The sequence below is a fragment of the Vanellus vanellus genome, assembly GCF_965231255.1.
Source record: "Vanellus vanellus genome assembly, chromosome: 5".
NCBI classification, from domain to species: Eukaryota; Metazoa; Chordata; class Aves; order Charadriiformes; family Charadriidae; genus Vanellus; species Vanellus vanellus.
This window is the reverse complement of record NC_138910.1, coordinates 27,222,340-27,239,425: the sequence shown is the minus strand read 5'-3', so window position 1 is coordinate 27,239,425 and position 17,086 is coordinate 27,222,340. Positions and strand designations below refer to the sequence as shown.

The 17,086-nt window shown below is 37.0% G+C and overlaps 1 protein-coding gene across 4 annotated transcripts in view; it reads left to right on the top strand.

Moving 5' to 3' along the window:
* The window catches only part of ZNF385B (zinc finger protein 385B), a gene marked incomplete at both ends in the record, with an annotated part of 176,617 nt that overhangs the window by 142,375 nt on the left and 17,156 nt on the right, over positions 1–17,086 (top strand). For all 4 annotated transcript variants that reach the window (XM_082483284.1, XM_082483283.1, XM_082483285.1 and 1 more), the window contains one exon: positions 10,123–10,285. In XM_082483284.1, the coding sequence (XP_082339410.1) occupies positions 10,123–10,285 (163 nt within the window). The remainder of the gene's footprint in view (positions 1–10,122; positions 10,286–17,086) is intronic.

Sequence of the window (17,086 nt, the reverse complement as noted above, 5' to 3'; positions counted from 1 at the left end):
AGATGTAAGCTATTAAGTAGTTTTGTTGCTTTTGTTCTCCTAAATGAATTGCAGTGTGTTCGAAGATTCTGACCTGATTCTAGTAGTGCTTTATCTATTGCATGAGTAACGTATGGATCAGTGGATATTCATCTGTGAGAAGAAAATTGGTTTCCTTGCCTGCAGTCTTCTCCTCACACTGTGGAAACCCACCGGTCTGGATCAATAGACCAAAAAAGATCAGAATAGTCAATTTATAGTTGTCAAACCTCTCACTAAATTAATACAGTAAATTGCAAAGGTTTCGGTTTTCTTCTGCTAGTGTGCCTGCAGGTTTAGCTTTGGTGAGAGTGTTCTGGCATCAGATTCAGAGGCAGGGATCTGCAGCTATCTGCAGGAAGAGAGAGCCTGATATCAGGGATGGAAGGAAACTTTAAAATAGATTGTCTCCAGTGTGGGAGAAAACATATCTAATGTTGAAGTGATGCCTTCTGTATTTTGAGAAATAAAAATTGCTAGGGTGATGCTATTTTTCTTCTACCATATTATAATTTGAACAGAGTATTTTCTGACTACGGGATCTCCCAGCCTCCTGTACTTCTAAAACATTTTTTTAAAGTACAACGTGAAGAAAACATCTGCACCCAAATTCTAAATTCGGTCTAGTTTTAGCCTGCTCTTTTTATACTCTTCAAAAAAAGAAATGATGGGTTTTGATCATACTTATAAACATTCGCCATCATACTCTATCTGTCCTTTTCTAGAATTCATTAGCTGCAGTTTGGTCCATTTGGAAGCTGTGTTTTTCTGCTAATAAATTCTGGCACAAACATTTTCAGCACCCCTTCCAAGCTCTGTCAACTCCAGGAGAAACTGTAGTACAGAAGAGACAATCCAAAGTCTTTAGAAACAGAAGAATAAAATGCCATCTGTGTGAAGTTACACCAAACTAAAGTTGTTTTAATAGCCTGAACTTCGAGGTCCTTGAATGGGAATTTTATCTGTAATAGTAATAGTGACCTGACAACAGTGATAACTGAGGTTGCTTCAACAGTATTTTTCACATGATCTAGTTAAGATGCTCTAGCTGGTACTTAGAGTGGGATTAGCTGCCTAAAACCTAAGTGTCTTGTCATTTGAGTATTTGAGGTATCTGGGACATCTACAATATACTGGTAGACCTGACAGAGCACCTGCAGTTGGAGGTCAGGCAGGACACCTGAGGGCATCCCAAATAATACTGGATGCCTCTTTCCAGAACTGAATCCCCACTCATTAGGTTTGCCTTCTGTTTTCTTTTTCCTTTCTTGTCTTCTTTTTTTTACCTTTTTTTTTTTTTTTTTTGAAGGGAGGGAGGAAGCAGGATTTAGAGAGGAGGAGAAGCATTATAAGAAATAGGAGGAAGTTAATTGTCCTCAAGATCATGATAGAGAACTGGAAAGTTGGTAGAGCTCTCAACAATTCAAATGAAGTGAAATGGCAAAAATGTGAGGAGGGACTAGAGAAAAGGGCTCTTGCCTAAACTAATTTTTATTGATGGTAAATACCAGGAGTCAATTGCTGTTGAATTCCGTTGGAAATCTCAATTTAGGAAGGATAGCATTATGAGGATTGGTATTTGATGAGATTGATTAGTCAGAATAGTCAATGAGATACTTATTCCAGCCTGCATAAACTTCATTCTGTTATGCAGAGGAACATACTTTTTCTGGGAAACTGTTTACAAAACAAGCAAACAAACAAACAAACAAAACCAAAAAACCACCACCATCCATTAATAGTTACGGTTGGATTTGCTCCAGTATATTAGAATAAACACAGGTGTCCATCTTTACATCAAAATATCTGTTAGCACTATTTTATCTTTTAATTTCTACAGGATGATGAAACAGTATGTGTTCCAGTGCAGCAATGACTAGTGTGTCAGTGAAGTTCAAGCTACAGTCTTGTGTTATAATCCAGCTCAGAAAAAATGAGAACTATCTCAGTTATGTTTACTACCACCAGAGACCAAGCAGCAGAAGAGGAAAAATCCTCTTCATGGAACAGATTGTCATAGTGAGTCAGATTTTACGCTTGCTTAAAGGCCACCAGAGCAAGGGATGTAACTATTCCACCAAGAGGAAGCAAGACATGCTGAGAAACATCTAGCTTAGCCTTTGAAAAAAAAATTTTTTTTCCTTTTAAGAGATCTGGGATTCCTTCCAAACCCATGGTATATCTATGTGGATTATAGATAAGGTTTGCTAAATAAGTTTTCATATTACATAGGTCTGTCTTGTTGATGTTAGTTATTTATATTACAGACATTCTAGCAGAAACAGAAAGCAGCTTGAGTGAGTTTGCTGAATCCTTGTGATACCCGTAAGAGGGTCCAGTAGCAACAGGGCAAGGGGGAAAATGGCTGTTTTCTGTCCCACACAGATTCCTTCTCTGCTTACTCTTGGCTTGTTCTTTCTCATTCCTTCTGGCCACCAGATGAATCTGCAGCATCCCCTGCAGCTGCTGTGTGGCAATAAGTCCCTCCAGCAGCTGTGGAGCTTTGGCCAGACTGTCCCAGAGATGTCTATTATATTCTGTTATGCCATCTGACACTGTAGCTTGCAGCCATAAGAGAAAAGTGAGTTGCAGTTGCAAGGATACCTGTTTGGCTTCTGCAGAATTGCTCTTTTTCCTCCATATCTATGAATCGTCATCTTACATTCAAGTAAATTCTCTCTGTGCTTCTCCCTCCTTGTTTGTATTGGTAGTCCACAGAGTTTTTGGAGCTTGGGCACTATATAATAATGTCAGTGCTAATCCAGTCCCTTTCCTCAGCAGCCAGACCTCGCTGTACTCCAAACTCACAAATATATTATGCCAGCAGTCCACATGGTTTGTTGTTTGGTGGTGGTGTTTGGTTTTGGTTGGTTTTTTTTTAAAGCAGAGTTTTTCATCTGTTGATCATGTCTAAAAGAAGTATCTGCTTCCCTCTGCGTGCTTTCTGTTTCTTGTAGAAACTGAAAACTGTGATACAGCCTGGTAGGTACCATCGTGTTGATAGGATGTCATTTGATTGAAATAAACTTGTTTGAGCAGTGTGTTGCTCTGTGAGTAATGACTGTAAGTCAGTCTGCTCTTTGGTGTCACCTGTGAAGACTCGGAAATCGAGAGAAAAAACACCTTTTAGGCAGGTCAGAATAAGCAGATGAAACAGTTTGGCATTAAGAGGTGCTGCAGGTCATCTTATTGTTGAATGCATTTATAGGTAGTAAAAACGATGTGATGATCTTTTTAAAAAGCCAGAAGGCAAATTTTTGAAGTTTAGGCAAGTATTACCACATGTTAACTTTGCGAATTTGAATGAATCACTCACGCTGTCGAAAAGATAACAGAAAAAATAATCAATAGCATCAAATAAAAATCTACAGAACTGTCGTCGTCTTTTGTCAAATGTTTTACATTTTCCCTATAAATAAGACTATTTATATTGATTCTTTGGGTATGGAGGGTAGTGAAGCAGATAGGAGGTAATTAAAAGCATAAATCTCGGGAACTTGTGAAGGTAATTTTCTGTTTTGTAGACAGAACTGACAAAATGATGAAAGTTGTTAGCTCCAACATGACAGAAATATTGCACGATTATAGGGTACAGGGTTATAACATGCTGAAAATTCTGTTCAAATAACAGCTATTTAACAGCGCTTTTAACTAAGTTTGGTTAGATATTTAAAATGTGAGTTGACTCCTTATGACATGGCTGATCTTCAGAGCTTTTTGATTTTTCTGTGTCATTTTCAAGAGTAATCTGCCTTACTATTTGGAGCAATTAAGTTTTAGAAATCTGTTGAGAACAGAATTGAAAAAACAATGCATAGCTTTGGTATAACAAATGTATGAACACTTCAGTTTTGTAGATTTCTTCAATTACATCTATTATTAATATCAAATGAGATAAAACTGAATTTTTCAACGCCGCTTCCTAATTTATCCCTTCATGCAATTTTTATTAAAGTTATGATTCTAGGCTAAATTCTTCTTCATTTATATACTCCTCACGTAAATATGCGTACTCTTACAATATGGTTCTGACAGGTAAAATGTGTCATCAAACATTTGGTAGACCTCTTACTATTTTAAGAAAGGGAGCTTTATAGTTTAGGACCTGCTGTGAACTAAAATGACAACGTTATACATATAAATATCTCTGTGCTCCTCCAATCTTGCACAGTTAGATGCCTTCTCTAATAGGACCACTGCCATTGCAGCTGTGTCAGGAGAGCTCTTGTTAAGGATGCTGCACGTGCTTCATTAAACCACTTCTCCTTACTGCCGAAGGTAACACAATTAGGGTTAGCCTAGCTAATTCCGCGCTAAGAGCTTTGCCTCCAAAAACGATGCTTTTTTTCTGTACTTGAGACTATGCAGAGACTATGGAGTTCTGTAGTTATGAAGAACTCTGGAAGTCACAGCCCTGCTTAGATCCATGCTTTTACAGAAATACCATTACTTATCTTCCAGCACTACCTACGCCTTATTTATATCTTTCAGACACAAAAAAAGTCTCGATCTTTCACACATACACACTGAATCATTAGACCTAGTCAAACCTTGCATCAGGTTGTCATTGAGGGGATCTGGTAGGTTAATATTTTGTCTCTTTATGTAGTAATAAATTCAGTTAATTAGTCATTCATACACCAAATAGATTCTAAAACTCAGTCACTTGTGAACTGTCAAAATGAATAGTGCTGATTTCAAATATACTGTCAGTCATTGCTCCTGACAGGGATAATTTTCTGTAGTCTTTTGTACTGCAGTCTTAACCTGAATTTCAAAGTTTTCTTAAAGGTAATACCACTATCGGTGAATCTCTATGTTTCCTGGTTATCTATATCTTTCTATATGTACATATCTATACATATACACATATTTAAGTTTATGCGAAGTAAAGGCACTGAGGTTATTTTAAGCACTACAATATGCTAATGATATTCATGTTTATTTTAGAAAGCATGTTTACATGTAGATGAAGATTTGCGCTGTTGATGTTTTATTAGATGCAATCTTGCATATAAGGCTAACGTATTGTACGTAATCTCACAGTTTAACATCCTGATGCTTAGATTTCAAACTTAATAATTTGAGGTTGAAAGTAGCAATTAGCTTTAGATTTTAAATCAAATATAACACTTGGATCATTTTTTGTGTATCAATGAAATATTTTTTAAGACAGGAAAAAGTTTTCCTTTTCTTACAGCCAAGTCATTAATGCTTAGAAGGCTTTCAAAAAAACCCCCCAAACCATAAGGTTTAATTGGTTGGGGGTTTTGCTACTTAAAGACTGTGAATGGCACTAAAAATCTAGATTGCTTAAAGAGAGGATGGGCATCCTCCCACCATTTTAAGGTCTAGAAATTTGGAAAACGATGGGAGAAAATTGCATATTTATTTGTCTGTCAATGATATTCTTAATTATTTGCAACTGAATTCGAAATAGAGCTTTTCACTAAGCCATGATCTTCTAAAGATTTAGACATATGTTTAGTGTCTTAAAACATGCAACCCGTTGTTCAAAAAGTAATGGCAGGCAAATGCACAAGCACTTTTGTGGAATTTGGCCTGTCAGTACAAAGGTATTTTTTGCATTCTGGTATTTAATGTCACATTTATTGCAGCTCACAGCTTCTCCTGTTCATTAGATCTTACTAGCCAGTACTTGACGACTTCCTATACTTTCTAATAAGTAGGAGGATTCCATTTTAAAATGTCATAATGTGTATATATCAAGCTAGCAGACCACAGTCAGTTTTAGGACCAAGTGGAAATTAGATTTTCCTTTTTGGTAGAGAGTTCTTTCATATGAAATATTTTCTTATTCCACTCTTTCAAAAAGTGTCCTCCTTAACCTAGTAAGCATTTAATTTAAAAATTATAATAATAATAGAAGTTCAATGATGACATTTAATTTCGATTATATAAGCAATAAATTTAACTTAATCTTTTTGAAATAAAAGAAATATTCTGATGATATTGACTTGTGGCACAGATAAACTATTTTACTGTAAAGTTGATTCATCCCTACAGTAAATGTAGCCCTATACACTGGAATAAGTTATTATGCAATGAAAAAGCATCACAGTACATGAGTACAGAGAGATTTGTTAAGGATACATGTCTTTGTTTTTTTTTCTAACTTTTTATTTTTTCAAATATTGTTTTGATGCTGTGGACTTTGCATGAATTAATTGTACTAAGTTAATGTTAACGATGATCAAAAAGTACACTCAGTATCCATTTAAAATATTGCATCACTGAGATATTTACTCTTAATTTCATTTTATATTTTATTGGGGTTTTGTATTAAAACTAGTAAATTATCTTTCTTTTATACATGTGACTTTTAAACCCTATGTGTGTTCCTTTGGATTATCAGAGCAAATGAAAATAAATGTTCAGCTTCTTGTCTTAACTAAAAATGAAAAATTTATATGTCATGGCTTATTTTAAAGAAATGTTTAGTATTTCAGTGATGTATGTTACAAAGCTCATAACCTGTACTGTATTGTTGTATTTGTGCCAGAAATAAGTTTTAAATGGGACTTGGAGCAAACATGTTTGCCTTTAAATGTGGTACTTATTCAAATATTTTATAAAACTAGGGTTAGTAATGATCAGGCCATTAATAATCAGAATAATGGGTACCAATAATAATCAGAACTTGTGTTCCAATTTCAGATTCCAACAGCTGTCCTTTATTCTTTTGCTTACGATGACTCCAGAAAGCTCCAATGTTTTTTGTAACACGGTTACACAGAACACAGTTCTGTGTTGATATTGCACTTCAGTTACCAAAAGACAACTGAATCAAATGATTTATCCCACAAGTGGATAATAAGCAAACTCTGAACTTCAGGTGTATCTCAAAGGGTTAGAAAGCAGTGCTCGTATGGCTAGGAAACATTGCTTCAGTACCTCAAGGAATGCTGTACCTCTAACTTCATGCTTGAAAAGAATAGCTGTGTTTCTACTCACAGAACAGAGATGAGTTGAAAGGGTTGAAAAAAACAAAGGTTTAGCAAAATCCAGCCACTGGAAGTTAAAACTCGACGAATTCGGTGTAGAAATAAGGCGTATGTACTTAACTGACAAAGTGAAGCACTGAAACAATTTAGCAAAGGTAGATTTTTCCATCCTTAGCTACTCTAAACCCAAGGCTGGACATGTTTTTTTCCCCAAAGGAATATGGGCTAGTTCAAACAGTTTTGGAAAAGGCTGGTGTTTTCAGAATCCCTACTGAGATGGTCATAGCAATACCTTTTGGCCTTATAATATACAACTATGAATTTGATAATATAAAAGATTATAATAGTTACAAAACTTAAAAGTGAGTCAGTTCACCATGTTTCCATGAGGCTTTGCTTGTGTTTATGGAAATCTTAATTTTAATCCTGCCTGGGCTTGTTTGTTCTCAACAGGTCTCATGTATACTATAAGAGGATTGAATGAAGGGAATCAAAGACTGTAGTAGGTTATTACTGATATTGCAGGCATTATTATTGCAAATATCAGCAGAAAGGCTTATTATCAAGGAATTGACTTACTAAGTCTTTCTCTTGAGTGCACTTATGTCTCTTATGTTATAGCTTTGGCCTCAGGCAGCATATGATCCTACCAACAGCACACATATGCGCAGAGCATAGAGTTCAAATATTTAAAGGGACATCATCAACTTGAGAATGCTTGAGTGGAAAATCTTGTTCTTGCTACTATTTAAAGTTAAAAGTATTGGAACGGAAAGGGTATACATACAACTCAATTTTTAGCTTCACTTTTTGTACACTGTAACGTGTGAACAGTTTATTTAATTTCATTGATGGCGAACACTCCTTCTTAGTGCATCACGTAGCAACAGCAAGGCTTAAGAGAAATGGGCAAAACCCAGCAAGGGTGGAAACAGGAAGGGCGAGACTCTTGTGCCTGTGTAAGGCCCATCGACATAACAGGGTGCAAACACATCTGTGCTCCTCTACCCACATTCAGAACTGAAGAGGTCCAATCCAGAAGTTGACAAGTGTCCCTTTAAGTAGTGCACGTAGTAGTAGTGGTATAGCTGTTTAGTTGTTTCTTTATAATCCTTAAATTGTGTTTGTACACGTGTTAATATTTCAAAGGTTTTAAAATCAAGAAATAGTTTAATAGCATTCGGTGAGTAGACTCCACTGGTTTTACAACAGTTTTTTTAAAAATCTCGATTTCAAAGGAATTCAAAGTAAAACTTTGCTAGCAGCCTTTCTTACTGAATGCCTGCTTACTGAAATCTCCTATAAAAGAAAAGATGCAGCTCCAACTTGTCATATACACTGTCCTTTTAAGGTGAAGAACACTGTGTTTCACAAGTGGTGTAATCAATAGAGAAGCTTCGGTGTGTATGAACTTCACTCCTCTATTTTAGCAGCAGTTCTCCATCAGTTTTAACAGTGCATATCATTTTTGTGAGGACTCCAAAGCACTATCTGTTCTCATGTCTGGTCCAGCTGTTTCTACTCTTCACTTACACTCTACCATATGATAAAACTGTTATTACATGCTGTCCCAAGGTGACTGTATTTTAATGCCTATTTCTGCTGATCTTAAAACGATTTTCCTCATTATGGAAGCGCTCTTTATGGAATTCAAATGTCTTAGACGTTATAGTTGCTTTTTATAAAAAGCATGCGACTATTTTCATGGCTCGCTTCATTTAACACAGTGAACTAAATAAAATAGTCGTAATCAATTTAACAGAGAGAATGTGTTTTTGCATGAGCATAGTAAAAGTTTACTTGCACTGATGTTTTTATATGCCGGGTGCCAAGGTGTGGTCATCTGGTTACATGAAGCATGCTTTCACTGAGTGTTTTACTTTGAAATAAGCAATATTAACTTTTCTAGTTAATATGTAACCTTCAATAGAGGCGCCTAGCAGTATGTCTGAAATATTTTTTTTTAAATTATGTTTGAAAATATTAATAACGCAAAGTTATTTCCGAATAGTTTAATATTATTAAAATAGACTGTGTTTTGTATAAAGTTATGTTTCTTACCCATTTTTGGTAAATTAATTTCTTAAGAAATCAAGAAAAACGTTTAAATTCATTAGCTGACATTTCCAAGCTTTGGATTATGGATTAAACACGTAGTTCCTCAGTTTTGCTCCTAACAAAGTGGCCTGATTTGTCAAGGCAGCTGGTTATATAGAGTCAGGAACAATAATGGCGACTCAAAATCCCTGAAAAAATGGTCATGTATTTATGTGTCTAGCTTTAGCTGTGCAACTTCAAAAACACTGACCTAGTTTCTGAAGATAGTTTAAGATAAAGGTGAAATAAACATTACATCTGAGTATGCATTTCTACTGTTCTGTTTGGGCAAACCAAGAAAAGTACATTACATATAAAAGCACTTTAGCCAAGAAAAGAAAATACATATATGCATATATATAAGCTCCTCTCCGTCCTGTCCTTCAGGATCCAATTTTCTTAGTCTTTGGAAAAAATTATTCAAGGCAATTTATAAAACAATCAAGACCAATTTAGTTTCTGTGTTTTACTTGGGTCTACTGAAGTTTATAGGTATGGCGTTTCTTCATTTTAACTCTTTTTCCTTGATCTAATAGTGAAGTCATAATGTCATTAATGCCTGTTTCAATTGCTGTTAGTGTAATGATGAAAATACTTTATGACTTTTGTGCTAGATCAAACAGAAGGAAAAATGGATTATTTAATCATGTTACAGCATAGTACATCTTTCTAACTACAACCAATAAAGTCTAGGGAACAGTACATGAAAATTGAGTAGCATCTTTCTCAATTGGATGTGTTTACATTTGCGTAGTGCTTTAAATCTTTAAGCACCGTGGAAGAAAAGAATTACATTAGGAGTGACAGAGCTTTATGTAATCTCAAAGCCTCTTTTTCTGAGTTACTGAAAACATGTACCCTTCATTAAGAGCCTGTTGTATGAATATATAAGAACTTACATCTAGGAAAACTGTTAGTACTGAAATTTTCTAGGTGAAATAATATGGTGCCTCCTATTGAAAGTTTCGCTTTTCTGTCCTGTCACCCATTGTGTTTTATAGAAGTACAGAAAAAAGTGAGCCTGATTTGTTCTCCTTTGTAGAGCCAGGCCGAGGCCCACTACAAAGGAAGTAAACATGCCAAGAAGGTCAAAGCACTAGAGGCAACGAAAAATAAACCCAAAGTTGGTTCTTCCAAGGACAGCGCAAAGGCTAACACAAGCTGCTCCACCACGCCAGTCACAGCCAACATCTCTGACAAATCAGGTCAATGAAAACCTTTTGTTCTATACATTCTTTATTTTCTTCTTTTTTGCCGTTTCTTATTAGAGAATCTGGTTGCATGACAGTGATCCATGATTTGTGTTTTCTAAACTATTTACTGTGCTTTCTTGTACAGAATTGATTGGTTTTGATATTATCAAAGTGCTCTTTCACATCTGTGAAACATCCGGTCTCCCTGAATGCTAAAGTCTATTTTTTTGAAACCTGTGAAATTTATTCTTATAAAGTATGGATGTTGTTCATACAACAATAATAGTGGATGGATGTGGGTGGGGGGACAAGTACAAGATGTATGTATTTAGCTGAAGCACAAGAAACCTTTGTAAGAAGTTTTTCCTTTCTGAACAGGATAATATTGCTCAAACAGGAAAACACACCTACAGAAATGTAGTGAAGCCTCATGGCATGGATATTTCCTGACTTCCACAGCTCGTTAGTGCTTCAACATCACTTTTTTTTTTCCATATTAGTAATCTGAGGAAGATCAGTAACACTAATTGCAGTGGAGTTGCCTGAGTCTCTTTCTGCTCCATCAGTGTTGTGTTACTGAATGAAACAGGAGAATTTCCTGAACTCGCTGACAGTCTGAAATACTGTACTTGTTATCCAAGAGAAAGCACCTACTGTGGGTTACCCAACTGTTGATCTGATAGACTGCTTCTGATAAATTTGCTTCTGCCTTGGTAGCCATTTATTAGCCTCTTCACCGGAGCTGAGATTGACTCAGATGCCATAAGGTGGATGACACAGACAGTTTTCTGATACCCCCCACTCCAAAAAAGAAAAAAAAAAAAAAAATCTATATCAGTGGCTATTTGTCATCCTGCGCTCTTCATAGCAGCACCAAAACTGTCTTTGTCTGGGTCCATAGCAATGGCAGTGGGTCCCAAATTTTGGGTTGATTCACCTAGCAAATCACATTTTAGGTTTGAGATAAACATGAAGTAGCATCTTCAGGTAAACAAGCCATGTTACTATAAAACAGTAGCAAACTACCATTGATCTAAATAAAATGTGGACTCTTGAATGGAAAGAGGTATAAAATATTTGATAAATATTTTAGTCTGAAATATCAAAAACAGCTTTGGTTAAAATAGCTTACTGCTCCAGGTGTACACTGTAAGAACTCAGACAACTGCTTAAGTAAGATATCAGTTAAAACTTTAAAGGATTTAACACATTAGGAATGCATTCTGTGATAAAGTAATTGTATAACGCCTTCCCCCACTTATGCTAAATTAGGCTGAGGGCCAAATAGCAGAAGTCTCAGCATCTTTTACAAACTCCATCATTTCTTCCGTAAGTCTGAATCTGCCTTGTGTTTCCTTTGCCAGACTATGAGATCTGTCCCTGACTTCATTTTCTTCTTCTCTGTGCAATGTACCTAAAATAATTCCTATCTCTACATTCAGTTTTTGATAAAATAATCTAACCAATGACAAGGGAATCCTGCTGTTGATATTTTTATATTACCCTGTTTTGACAGTGTGTTGTTGTATGCTATTAATTGCTCCGCACAAATTAGACAGATTACCATCTGTGTCTGTTGGATTATACTACTGCAAGTGTTTCTACATTAAAAATAAAACACAGTGGCAATTTAGTTAAACGCTTTCTTGCCATTAGGAGAACAGTGGGATTTTCTGTGAAGGGGAGTCTCCTCAGAGCCTGTTACTGCTCTACAGGAGATTGTGGGTGGGATGTTTGGGAGGACAAAAACCCGAACCAAGAGCGGCAAAATCTCTGTATCCTCAAGTAATGCTGTTCACAGAGGTGGGGAATGGCTTGGAGATTGGGGTTTTTACCAGGCTATGGACTTGAAACCAAACCATAATTTTGTTCATCTACGCTTTCCCTTAGAGAGGCTATTGTTCATCTGTTCTTTAACATATGTTTAGCTCTTTAACATAATGCTTATTGCAGCTAGAGCAATCACTATGTTGCTTCTGGGAATCAGTGGCAGTGGTTTTTTTTGCCTTGGAGCAAATTAACTGATACCATTTTTTCTGAATATTTTAACACAACTTTTCATTCTCTGAGAAATGGATTATTACTATACATTAACTGTATAGGTATATTTCAGTTTTCTTTAAAAGATTTTGAATACTAAGGTTGCAGTTCATGTGTGCATTTGTGGTCTTTTTTTTTTTTTTTTATTGTGATTTCCTGAGGAAATGAGACTTACGGTCACATCGTCTATCCTTGTCTTTGTTGTTCTCTGGCCCTGTCTTCACAGCTTTGACTGTATTGCGTTGTGTCAAAAAGATTCACGAGATTGAGGTTTTAATGAAGCTCCTATAAGTTTGATGAAAATTGGCAGCTGGGCAGAAGAGAACCTTAACTTATGGTCCATCCTGAGAGAAACTGCCGTGTGAGCTTTGCTTTGCTTGGCCTGCTGACGGGCCAAGCACTATGTTTGCCTTCAGGACGGGGGAACTGAGAGTGTGCGTCAGTGGTGTAGGTCTGAAAAAATTGCATTAGAAGGGCATAAGGTAAAGTCTAAATGGAATCAAAGAAGGGAATTAAATTCTACTGCTTGTGGAGCTGTTTAACCATTATACTTTGGAGGATTGCTAAGTTCCTGAGAAATGTTTGTCAAGAAATAAGTCATTCCTGGTATCCTTTTCTTGAGTATGGGAGAGGAAAATGAGAAGTTAAACAGAGAAGACAGTTTTAAGTTCTTGTGTTCCTTTGTTATCTACTGTACCTTTCACTGGTATTAGTGCAGAATGGGTTAGGGAGTATTATAGCAAACTGATAAACTGAATTTATTATTCTCTTATATAGGTCTGCTAACAGAAGGACAAAACAGGCTCGACTAGCAATCTTTTTGATGTGCTGTCATTTTCAGTGGCATAATGATGAATGATCTGGAGCTCTCCAGACCAAACAGTAGCTATGTATTGAACTAAAATGTCAAGTTAAGTTTGCTACAGACCATCTCTTCTGTGGGTCAGACATAGCATGAGATCCAAAACACTTATTCGTCAGAAGTCACTATTGTGGTAGTAACAGGAAAAATAATTTCACTGTTAGCTTAGCTTGTGTGATGAATCTATCAAAGGCAGAATCCAAATTCGTCCAGTGCTTATTTTTCAAAACTTATGATTCAGCGGTCTCTCTATAGTTGCTTCTTTCAACTTGAGAAGTGTGGCTGTTGGTAGAGCTACAAAAGTTAAATTAATCTTTAAGGTCTTTTGGGAAGTCTCCAGAAGAATGTGGGCTCCTGCAGACAAAAAGTGGCCTTGGCCGAATGAAAAGGGATGACTCTGGAACTCGATCTGAGCATGGCAATGCCAAAGTTGTGAGAGAGCAGTCTTCCCTGCTTACATTAATAATACATTAGGACTCAGAAATTAGTTTTGTAAAATGATCATCAGCTAACATGTAATAATAAAGCCATAGTACCGTAATGCTGAGTTGGCTGCAACCTCAGGTAAGTGGATATCGGTGGGTTGGATTGCACAAGTTTTGCATCCTAACGTGATTAGGCTACTATGTGATCTTATTTCCTAAGCACACAACTCTCCAACATTTAGAAAATACATGCTTCTTGGTACTTGTAAGTACCACCATCCTGTCCTGTTCACTGTTTCTGCAGAGAGGACGAAAATGCCACAGATGATGTGTGACAAGGTGGTTGTTCCTGTATCTCTTGTTGGGTCATGTCTGCTTGTCCTGATGGGTATTTGCAGATTGAAGGTCTCCATAGGGGACCCTTTCATAACTTGTCTCCCACACAGTTTCCCTAACCACCCAGAAAAGGCCGAGTAATGGCTATAGAACAGTTTCATATGCTAGAAAATCACTACTGTGACACCGCAAGCTTTTTTGTAGCTGCTTTGAGACATCGTTACAGAACAGCAGTGTTAACAGGGCTGGGAGCAGCTCTTTAGTGTGGGGCAAAGATTCCCTTCCCTCTCTATGGAAGCCCAGGATTTTCAGGATGGCTTCACGCAGAAGTATTACATATACGTATGGCATATATGTATGGCATTGCTTTGGAAAAGGGCAGGGGTAGCAACCAGTACATAACACAGTTTAGAATATTTAGAGTGTGTTTTAAATATAGCTCTGAGAATGCAATAGAAGACGGTGTCTGTGATCCCAGGTTAGCATAGTCTGGATGCTTACAGTGATGAGTCCTTTAGGAATGCATATGATAATAAATGGATTGAAATGTCACTGTTTACTCATCAAGCATAGAGGAATTCTTTGATCATACTTCCAAATATAAATAAATAGTTCAAAATGAAGCAGACAGATGATGTGGTATCACCTTCTTTGCATTTTGCTTTGATATAAAAACCAGGAAGTAAATGCAACTGTTTTAAACTACTCAAAAGAGGCAAAACCAGGGCAAAACCAGGTTTCAGATTATAAAAGTAAGGCCATTTTTTTTTCTGTCTTTGATCCATTCTGTATGTCCTTTATTTCCTTTGTGCCAGTGAGAGCCGTTTGTGAAAGGATAGGTGTGGGCATTTCAAGTTCAGTCCTCATTCAAATAAGATCAGAAGGCTCTGCTACTTGGGACTTAGTAGGTACAGATAAACCCTTTGGATGCTGTATGAAAACTCCTTTTTGTTCAGCTGGTACAGGGATAGGCAACATTGCCACCTAACTAGGCCAAATTCCAAACCCTGTTTCAAATCCTAACCCCTCTTACTCCTGCTTTGTTCAGTAGCCGTGTCTCAGGGCAGCTCAACAAGCAGTTCTTGGAGTCATGGTGATGATATTCCAGCATATGAGCAGTCCTATGCTGATGTGCCGTGTATGGCAAGGATGGCAGGAAAGGAAAGCGACTGGAAAGTTGTTTGCCAGCTTCTTGATCCTAAGCGGGTTCTGTAAGAGTCATTCCAGTCATTACAGCTGTATAACTAAAACCAGCTGGAGGCTGTTCTGAGGAACGTTGTCATGCTAGCGTGCAGTAGTGTCTGCCACTGCATGGGCTAGCTCACATTGTGAAAACAGCCTAGACATGTTGATGGACCTAATAACTGCCACTTGATGTCACGCAGACATATGGTAATTAGTTGGTCCATTAGACAGGACTGGCAAGTCCAAGCTTTGTCAGACTTAAAGAAGTTGACCTTGAGGTCTTGTCTGTGGGTTTTAGTTCATTAAGGGCTTTCTGTGGCAGCTCTGACAACAAAACTGAGTGTTTTTTCCTTTTATTCCTAAAGTAGACTGCAACGTGTGGAATCACATTTACTCAGGAAGATTACAATGGGTTGGTTTTCTCCAGTGTCCCAATTACCAGTGCTATTTATGCATCAACTACCAATGAGGTGTAACGTCCCAAGGGAGGGCTCAGTTCATATTTCACAAGTCCACCATCAGGACACTCCCTTAGTCATGTTGCTTTCATCGCTTATTTTAAAAATCTTTCTGGCAATGCTTAAGTTCTAAACTTTTCCATATGCATCTCCATACTTGGAGTAATCCTAAAAATGATATCAATTCTCTTAACAAAATCCCTTTTCACCTTGACATTTATTTCCATTTATCACCTTGTTTTCCACTCATTTTAAAGGAATGGCTTGTTTACATAGCTCCAATAAACTTTTTTTTTAGATAATCTGTCAGAAATAGCTAGGAGATAGAGACATGCAGCCTCCACAGCTGAACTCTGGTATATCTGTTCTGGGGGTTCCTGGGTTATTTGACATACAGATATCATTATAAGAACCTCGAAGTTAGGGGAGTTTCTAGGCAATTTATTCTTCAATCTTTTAATTCTTTGTAATGCTCCCAACTCCTCTAGACCTCAAAATATGTTGTGACAAAGTTGAATTTTGCGTCTGGGGCAGGGAGGGAGAGAGAAGTTGTAGGAGAGGAACACAACAAGGATGTGTTTGGCTTGCTCTCTCCTGATGTCACTGAGCCATATTTAGAGGTTCTGTCTTATGCCCCTCAAAGATGCTTGTCATTATCTCTAGCCTCCATCAAAAGCTATTGATGACCCTCATCAGTTCTTCACATTTATGCTTATATGAAGAATTCTGCTGAAGTTATATGCTATAAAACAGTCATGCATCTGTGTTTATGTGTATTCGGATAGTGCCTGCTAAGCACGGACATTTCTGTTGGATAAAGGCATTAGTTTACGGTCAACTGAGTAGTAAATTCAATCACAGTCAGCCACGAAGGAGAGTTAGTTCAAGGGCATTTTTTCATTAAACCCTCTGAGGATGGTAAGTTTTGTTCTCATTCTATGTTTCACAGCCATCTGAAGATCACTCTGTATTGGTGCCTGTTGAAACTGTCCCCAACACGGAGATAAAGGCACGGGATAGAATTTGATGCTTGATCACAGTGCTTTTATAGTTGATAATATAAAATAGAATTAATAAATGCTCATAAATTCATCACAGATACACTGTTGCAAGTACCATGCATGTATTTACATGAACATTATATTATCAATCTTGATATGTAAAATATACAGTCAGGGGCACATTTAACACCTGTATTTGATTTATTAGTAAATAGTTTCTGGGTATTTTCTGGTGGGTTATTTCAGCAGCCGTTTCGGGAAGTTGCCATTTGGTTTATGCTCTTAGAATGAAAGGTTATCCAAAAGGATAATTAACAAATCTATTAACAGGAAATCATTATAATAGGTTGGATCTTTAAACACTTTCCTCCCTGTCACTGTTACTATTCGTACTTTTCAAAAGTGGATACTCAAGCCTCATCTTTCCATGTGTGTCTTACAACGTGTAATTCTGCACGTTTCGGTGTTGATAAACTCCTGGAAGCTCCTGGAAGTCTTCAGCTGTT